General features: G+C 52.5%; 1 protein-coding gene across 1 annotated transcript in view; it reads left to right on the top strand.

Moving 5' to 3' along the window:
* IRF8 (interferon regulatory factor 8) overlaps window positions 1-8,131 on the top strand; it is a 19,926-nt gene extending 11,795 nt beyond the window's left edge. The window contains exons 4-8 of the mRNA XM_006860121.1: window positions 1,654-1,759; window positions 2,736-2,783; window positions 5,526-5,912; window positions 7,257-7,372; window positions 7,955-8,131. Of these exons, the coding sequence (XP_006860183.1) occupies window positions 1,654-1,759; window positions 2,736-2,783; window positions 5,526-5,912; window positions 7,257-7,372; window positions 7,955-8,131 (834 nt within the window). The remainder of the gene's footprint in view (window positions 1-1,653; window positions 1,760-2,735; window positions 2,784-5,525; window positions 5,913-7,256; window positions 7,373-7,954) is intronic.
* The last annotated feature ends 1,015 nt before the right edge of the window (window positions 8,132-9,146 follow it).

The raw sequence follows: 9,146 nt of genomic DNA, 5'->3' as shown, positions 1-9,146 counted from the left end.
ACTCTGACATACACGGGAACACCATGAGTGGGATCTACTTATGAAAAACCATCCACTGAGAACCCTGTGGGCACAGTTCTACTCTGACACACACGGGGACACCATGAGTGGGATCTACTTATGAAACACCATCCAACCCTGTGGAGCACAGTTCTACTCTGACACATGTGGGGTCACCTCCGTGGTAACTGGCATTACTTTGGTGACATGTAAGGATTGGACTGACCCCTTGACTGTTACTACCAACCGGGCCACCCCTGTCACACGGTCACCCCTTGTTTCTGAATTGATCCCAAGCCCTGCTGAGCCTACATGTGTCCGAGTGGAACCACATTCCATGTCTTCCAAGGCTAAGACTGCCAGGCATCACTGGGTGGGCTCAGCCCTTCAACTTTTAGTGAGCGCTGGCACCACTCAGATTCCTGTCATCCTGTCATGTGACACACCCCACCTCCTTTACCTGCAGGGCTGGGGATGAACTGCTGGCTCCACATAAGTGAAGTTTCCTGAAGTTCTAAACTCATCATATTTTAAACATTTTGAATGGAAATCTTTAAAACGTACCATGTAGTCCCTTACTGCCTTAGACAAGCTGCAGTGAACAAAACGTCAACGTGCCGTGTCATTAGGAAAGGATTATTGTACTAGTGTTCATGACTACTGGGTTACCTATCCTCAAAGATGCAGATTTTCGTCTTCTAGACTTAGAATTGTCCGTAAACATGGCAGTTGTTAAATGCTGTCAGGTCAGTTCTGACTCTAAGCGACCCTGTGTGCAGTTTCTGAGGGGTGGCTGGTAGGTTTGAATCTGTGACCATGCGGTTAGCAGTCCAATGCTTATCCTACGGAGTTACACCAGGACTCCAAACTCGTGACTAGTTAGGCTATAAATAAAGGCTTGCTGGAATCACCTTAAACTTGCATGGACTTTAAAATCCCAACTAAGTAGATGCTATTTCTTTGACCTTTACTTTTACTCTATTTTGAGTGGCTACTACAAGGCGGGAATTGTAGAGCAAACATAATCCTACACAATCCTTGCAGACGATGGTACATGCAGGCTACCATCGCTGCAACGCCGTCCTCAGGAGCACTTTAGCTGTCAGGGGCAGTGACCAAATGTAGCCTGCTTTAAGTAGGCCAGCCTCTCTGCAGGTGACAGTCAGTGTGTTTCGGCGTGGGCCTTGAGAGCAGACTGAAGGACTTTCTGGCTCCGAGTCTCTGCAACAATGGGCTGTTGATCATGCAAGACTTTTATGCTGATTCAGCTGAGGGAGATGGTTGGGTTGCCACACAGGAGTCACACCATTTCAGAAGTGGGTCACAGGTTGAGAGTCATCTCAGGGCTCATTAGCAAGGTTCCGGAGCGTGGGGAAGAATTCGCTCTGTGTTACTACTGCTCACTGGAGTCCCAGGTGTGGCTTGCGTCTGCAGTTGCGTAACATGGCGCTCTTAGTTTTGCAAAAGGTAAATTCCATGTGAAACCTTGGTGGTGGTCTTGGGCAGGCTGTAATTTGGCCATGCGATCTGCTCCACAGGCTGGTGGATTTGTAGCCCAGGGTCTGACAAGTTCCAAAGATGATAATGTGACTGTAGTTACAGCGTGGAAGTTCAGTGATGGGAAGACCTTTCTCTCTCCCCCAAATCACACAGCCTTCTGCGGATGATTACATGGGCATGATCAAGCGGAGTCCTTCCCCGCCAGAGGCCTGCAGGCCTCAGCTCCTTCCGGACTGGTGGACGCAGCAGGCTGGCCCAGGTGAGCATCTGCAGCCCATGGTCCTGCTCTGTGCTTAGTGCACCCTGAGAACGGGGCGTTTGGAACTATTGGTGACCCCAGAGCAGTGAAGACGTGAGCCTTTGGTGACAGGGTGGCTAAGTGGAACTGAGATCCTCAACACTCTGGCCTCTCACATGCTGCCGTCCAGGGGGAGATGAGTCCAGTCCTGGGAAGGTGGGAGGCAGGGGTTTAACAAAGTTTTCCAGACCTAGGAGAAGATGTGTCCTGGACTCAGCCAATCTGTTCCCAACATTAAGGCCCTCCTCAGAACCACAGAGAGCTCCAGGAGTCTGCCGGAAGCTCTGGTCAGGAAGGGGAGAATCTCCCTGAAACAGGGGTTGGAGTCTTGGGAAGTTGCAGAACTTATTCAGCCTCAGTGTGCTCATGAAAAAATGGAAAATCAGGCCTTGTCCTGTGGGGTCACGAGGTTAGCGAGGCATGCAGGCCTGAGCGCACAGTAGACGCGTCACCCGTGTGTCAGCTCACACTCCGCTCCCTCCCAGGTTCTGGGTCCCCCAGCTCTGTGGGCAGACCAGGAGGTTGAGGGCTGACCCGTAGGTTTCCAGCGCTGCCCAGTCAGAGCCCCTTTCCCATGTGCTAGGAAGGCCCCTCAGGGACAGCCCTGGACAGTGGGCATGCACTCCAGTGGTGTTTCAGGAGCAGGCCTTGTGTGGGAAGGAAGCATGGCCCACAGTGTCACCCTGACACGTGGCGACAAATCCCACAGCTTAGAGGAAGTCCCCTCCCCCGTCCCAGTCTGGTGGTGACCTGGCTTCTATGTTTATGAGATGTGGTGCCGCACTGGTAGGGAAACAGGCTTGGCGGAAGTCTGCGGCCAGGCCCCCTGAGCACGCATGTGTGGTTTTAAGAAGCTTCTGGAGATGGGACACTTGAGTGGGTTCCCTGGACAGGACAGCGGGGTCTATCTGAGTTTGCTTATCTCTTTCTCTGCCAGCCTTACCACTGGTGACGGGCTACACTGCTTACGAGTCTCAGCACTCAGGTATGGATGCACATGGGCCGGGCTGGGGCTCGGGTGGGCTTTTAAGGCCTGTAAGGCCCGAATGGCATGGGTGGGGTTACTCAAGTCTGTGAATGAGTTCAGACGGGTGGCGGAAGTTGGGAACCTGGCTCCTTGTGTGGTTTGGGAGCAAGTGGCCCGGGTTCACTGAGCCTCATCTTGTGTTCTATTGGTCATGGTGTTTCTATTGGATTGGATCAACCAATAAAGACTCAGTTACTGTGCCTCAGGTCACAGTAGAGGGTCTGGACTGGGCTGGGAGTGTGTCTGTCTCCACACCCTTTCCAGGGGTAACTGTAGGAGGATGGCAGAGTGTGGGGACAGACACTCACGGTCCTGGGCTGCCCTTCTGGTATGATGCAAAGGGAGTGAAAAACCTCTCAACCTCAGACTCTTTGTCTGTGATAGGGGAACACTAATAACAGCTAGTTCATGTGACTATCGTAAGGATAGAACACAGTGATTATGAAAACCTTCTAGCAGGAACATAATTGCTCCATGAATGTCATTGATGTCAGCTATAGCAGACTATCAACCCAGCTTGGTGGTGGTGGTGATGACAGTGAGGTGGATGGTGGTGATGAGGAGGATGGTGGTGATGAGGATGGTGTTGATGAGGATGATGGTGGTGATGATGAGGATGGTGATGACAATGAGGAGGATGGTGGTGGTGGTGATGAGGATGACGACGGTGATGGCAACAGTGGTGAGGACAATGACGAGCATTGCTTTGATAGCACTGAGGGTGATGATGACCATGGTGGTGACCGTTACTGATCCTGCCTCATTCAGACCCTCCCACCCCTTGAGTCGAGGCAAGTACAGCTTTTTTTCCCATTTCACAGTCTCAAAGCTTAGTTGTTGGGAGTCATGCTCCTGACTCCTGCAGGCAGTGACGACCTCTCTATATGTCCAGGCCCGCGCGTCTGCAGAGTTGTCTTGCATCCAGGGCCTCTGGGTAAGCTGCTGCCACACTCCTGGGATTTACGCATGGGGTTTGTTGATGCACCTTCCGCATCTCCCCCAGCATCTGTTGGGCTCTGTGGGGCCTGAGAGCTTCAGGGTGGGGCTTGTGACCTCATGCATAGAGGAGGTGAGGTGTCCTAACCGGGCTATCATGGGAAGGCCGTTTTTCTGGTGGAGGCTGTGGGTCCTTGCCAGGCAGCAAAGAACATAAAGCAAGCAGCATGTCCACTTTGCTGGGCTCCGGACAAGCCTCCATTGATGGGGTTTTTTCAGTGACCCAGGACTCCTGCTCTACAGAGGAGGAAACTGAGGCTGAGGGGTTTGACCACTCATCCAAGGCCAAATGGCTTGCAGACAGGACCTGGTCGTGAGACAACTTTGTGCTGAGGGCTCCATGACAGCTTGTGCCTGGGGTCAGGGTGTGCAGGACCAACCCCTTCAGTCCTGGGACCGGACCTCTGACCTGGTTAGAGCTGGGCTGTGACCCAGGAGTCTGCTGACGGCTGCTTCCTGTGGGCGCTGAGGGAGAGGTGAGGACAAGGCTGAGGAAGTCTCCTTGAGTTGTTGCAGAAGTCTCCTCAGCACTGTGGCGGAGAAGCAGCTCCCAGCGCCACCTCACGCATAAAGCACCCCATATGATTCTTGTACAAGTTGTGGGCTTGGGGTACCTCTGTTTAGTTCCTGCGTAAATGTAACCTCTGTGTAAATGTCACCCTTATAGGTCGGGAAATGTCCTAGACAGGCAGGATTAAATTACGGGTTAAAAATAGAAGGTTAGGGGTAGCTAATGTTACTTCTTGACCTTATCCTGTTTACTTCCCGAGGAGCTTTGGTGGCGCAGCAGTGAAGCACTCAATTGCTAGCTGACAGGTTGGCGGTTTGAACCCATCAGCAGCTCCGTGGGAGACAAGACCTGGCAGTCTGCTCCTATAAAGATTGTTGTCAAGTGCTGTCAAGTCGGTTTCGACTCATAGTGACCCTGTATAAGATTTCTGAGGAGTGACTGGTGAGCTTGAACCGCCGACCTTGTGGTTCATTAACCCTGAGCGCCACACTAGGATATCCTGGTGAAAATGACCAAACCAGAAAGCAAAGCTACTGCCACCAGGTTGGTTTCGACTCATTGCGACCCTGTATTGGGTTTCCAAGCTTGTAAATCTTTACTGGAGGACAGTTCTCTGTCACATGGGGTTGCTACAAGTGGGAATCGAGCCCCAACACACAGCAGCGTATTGCTGGGTGTCCTGGTTCTTAACTGCTCAGGGACCAGGTTACGCAATGATGACAGAGGGAACTCTAGGGGGCGCCGTAGAGCTGGGTGGCCCCTGGGCTGGTCCGGACACTTAGAAGGTCCAAGCACACCCTGTACTTGGTTGGTGGCAGCAATTCTTTGGGTCTAAAGCAACTAGAATGTAACGGCCACTGGGTGGTGGTCTCCCCTCAGCTCTCATCTTCATTCCTACCATGTTACCAGTCAACAGCCATCCCGCCTCTCCCCCCGCACGCCCAGCGCCCTCATGTGTGTTCCAGCAGAACTGTGCTCTACAGGGTTTGCAATGCTGGGTTTTCAGCAGATCACTAGGCCTTACTTCCTGGGAGCCTCTGGGTGGATTTGAACCACCAACCTATTGGTGAGCTGCCAAGCACGTAACTGTGTCACCCAGGGATTCCCAGAGAAGGAAAGGCTCTGGGTGTTTGCATACAAAGCACTGCCCTTGAGTCCCCCCACCCCTCACCTGTCCCCATCTCATCCCACAGCATTCTCCCAGATGGCGATCAGCTTCTACTATGGTGGCAAACTGGTGGGCCAGGCCCTGACCAGCTGCCCTGATGGCTGCCGCCTCGTCCTGGGCCATTCAGGCCTGCCTGGCACCAAGGTGTATGGGCCTGAGGGCTTGGAGCTGGTCCGCTTCCCACCGGCCGACACCATCCCCAGCGAGAGGCAGCGTCAGGTGACGCGGAAGCTGTTTGGGCACCTGGAGCGGGGCGTCGTGCTGCACAGTAGCCGACAGGGTGTGCTGGTCAGGCGGCTGTGCCAGGGCCGAGTGTTCTGCAGCGGAAATGCCATAGCCTGCAAGGACAGGCCCAACAAACTGGAGCGCGACGAGATGGTCAAGGTCTTTGACACCAGCCAGTTCTGCCGAGGTTTGTACCTTGATCACCTGAATCAGAGGGCTGCTGTCGAGTGTGGGTGAGGGGAGTGGAGGGGGTGTGGAAAGGTGGTCCTGGGTCCAGCCCACCTGGCTTTGCACCTCTGCAGTGAGGGCTCCTAGGCACCTTTCTAGACCTCATTGTACTCACGTGTGAAGGGGACACTGTAGAGATCAAGGAACTGAATACACATGCTCTCTGGATGGGCATACAGACACTGTGGGGCAGGTGGGCCCAGCAGGAATTATGGGATCAGAGTTTACATCTCAGCCAGGTCCCCAAGGCTTATGCACACATCCTATTTGGTCTTGTTGTTAAGTGTCATCTAGTCGATTCCAACCCATAGCGACTCTGTATAGGGTTTCTGAGGAGCGGCTGGGAACCTTTCAGCTCAAACTGACTTTGCAGTGCATCTCATTAACCCACAATGCCACACCAGGGCTTGGTGGTGGTATTTCTCATTCTGTGAGAGGGGATGTCTACGACCCCCCCCCCCCCCCCACTCCATGAGCTCATCCCAGAAGGTTATGATGTCTGGCATCAATCAATCTGAACCGGCCCTGCGCTCTCTGCTCCCCTCCATGTGATAACAAGCTCCTGTTTTACCCCCAGCCAGAGCACCCCTGGAGGATTCCCGGAGGCTGTGGCCTGAAAGGGTGGATGAGGAGTCGGGTGGGAGTTCATGTGGGAAAGCACCAAGGAGCTCACCTGATAAGGGAGGTAGAGAGGCCAGGGAGAGGTGAGGACAAGGCCGAGGAAGTCTCCTCCACACACTGGCAGTGAAACAGCTCCGCCTCAGACAGAGCGGCAGCACCAGAGGGTGGGCTACAATGCAGATGGCCAGGCCCACGCAGCGTCTCTGAGTGTGGAACTAGGGCGGAGCCTGGGAACCTGCATTTCTAACAAGTTCCAGGCCAGGCTGCTGCCGTTGGCCTGCAGCTACCACCTGGAGAACCGCAGGCATAGGGTGTCACAGAGATCTGCACGGACTAGCCCAGCCTGGGCCTTCTCATGTTGAGCAGGTGCCTTTAGGGGTCAGGCAGGTGTGTAAGTGAACAGAAGGGTCTGAGAGAGAGAGTTTCCGGAGTGGCAAGTCCAGAGGCTATGCCCCACCCACAGGTGCTCAAGTCCAACCGGAACCAGCAACAACCCGGAAGTGGCAGACAGAGCCTTAGCTCAAATCCAAATCCGGCCCCAGTGAGGGCCAGCAGTTGGCGAGTCGGGCTCTGTCTGAACCTCCTCTCAGGTGGGCAGAGGAGGGAGCGCTCTAGCTGTCCCTGTGAGCTGGGCGCCCTTGCCCCTGACCCATTTGCAGACCCCCTCCTCATGTTTCTGCAGAACTGCAGCAGTTCTACAATCACGGAGGCCGACTCCCCGACAGCAGGGTGGTGCTCTGCTTTGGAGAAGAGTTTCCCGACATGGCCCCTTTGCGCTCCAAACTCATCCTTGTGCAGGTAAAAATGGGCAGCTTGTGTCCGTGTCAGCCCTGGGCAGGAGGCAGGGCACTGAGGACTTGGGATGCTCTGGGGTGGACAGTGGCTGCGTGGGTGAGCCCTTCACCTAGAGAGAAACAGATTGCCACCACCTCTGAGTCATCGTCTCACCTGCGGGGACTCTTAAATTCTGAGTTTTTTATTACCTTTTTGGTCTGGTTTCTTTCTTTTAAATAAAAGCTTCGTCTCCAGAAAGAGTCCACCTGTTTAGTTGCCTTAAGTTCTAAGTGATAGGTTAGGGCTTTGCAAGTCCGTATTTGACTATAGTCAAAGGAATCAAATTCTAATGGTGGAATTCTAGTCAGTGGCCAGCGAGGTTGGAGCACTGTTGGGTGTGTACTGGGGGAAGGAGATCTGTATGGTGTGTGTATAGGAGTCTATGCGGGAATACCACCAGCCGTTTCTTTCTACCTGCCTTATTTGGGGTTCCTTCACTTGGGACTCACAAGGAGATTCTGCAGTGGTAACTTTGGACTGGGGTAAGCAGTGAATCTGGCGAGGGCGCTTCCTGCTTCCATCTGACCCTGTGCACGGTTCCCCCAGATTGAGCAGCTCTACGTCCGGCAGCTGGTGGAAGAAGCTGGGAAGAGCTGTGGGGCCGGCTCTCTGCTGCAGGTGCCCGAGGAGCCCCAGCCGGACCAGGTCTTCCGGATGTACTCAGAGATTTGTGCCTCACACCAGAGACCATTTTTCAGAGAAAACCAACAGATCACTGTTTAAATCTCTCCATTTTGCGTCCCACCCCTGCTGCGTCTCACATTTCGTTATTACAATTACTGTTGTAATTATTCAAGGATGACCTGGGCTGAGGCGCCTTCCTTTGCTCTTAATTTAGTAAGGGCGTTCTTTGAGGAGTTGAAATTCAAAGCAAAGTGGTATCACAGCACTGCTGTGTCGGATGAGCACATTAGAAACGTACAACCAAGTGGTCTGGAGGCTGTCACTGTAGCCTGAGAGTCCATGTGGTTCCTGCAGCCTCCCCTCAGTCACCATTGTGATTGACTTCTTGTGCTTTGGGGACAAATGATGTTCCCGAAGACTTGACATTCAATATTAATAGCAAATAGCTGCTTCGAGTAGAGAAAATTGGAGAAGCTGAACAGGCAGGGAACAAGGCTTTAGTTAAGGCTTTAGACTTAAAATTCATAGGCCTGATTCTATGTGAAGTGTGTTTTTATTTTGTCTTTATTTTTAAGCATTTGAATAAGGTTATGCATATTTTAGACTCCAACCTGTGTGTGATAAGTGAAGGCAGAACTCATGGCTTGTTGGAAGGAAGAACTTTATGCCAGGAGAACATCCCCATCTCCAGGTGAACTGGTGTGTTCTTACCTTCAGATGATGGAAACTTCTGCTCTGTGACAGTGGTCTGGAAGTTTGGAGCTCTATGTTTTCGCTGCCATAATTAAATCATCCCAAATACCCCTCTCTTTTCTGCTTTCCAAATAATTTTGCTTTGTTTTAAAAAGAGTTTTCATTTTTAATTTTCCTAATGCTCTGAATCTTTTTATTTTAAAAGTGGGCAAGATATAAATCACAAACTTTCAAAATCACTGTGGATTGCAAGAGCATTTGACTGTGCTACCTTCAGTTCAGTTAGCCGCTGGTAGTGGTTTAGGGTGTGGGCACTGCTAGTGTGGATTGGGAAACTGCAAAAAAGTCATTAGCATCTCAACGTTGACTTGTCCCTGAGGATGCTGGGTGGCTTTTGGACTGCCTTCCAATAACGGCCTTT

The sequence above is a fragment of the Chrysochloris asiatica genome, unplaced genomic scaffold (assembly GCF_000296735.1).
Source record: "Chrysochloris asiatica unplaced genomic scaffold, ChrAsi1.0 scaffold00037, whole genome shotgun sequence".
Classification (NCBI taxonomy): domain Eukaryota; kingdom Metazoa; phylum Chordata; class Mammalia; order Afrosoricida; family Chrysochloridae; genus Chrysochloris; species Chrysochloris asiatica.
Note: the sequence above shows the minus strand (reverse complement) of the source record. Positions and strands in the feature narration are given on the sequence as shown.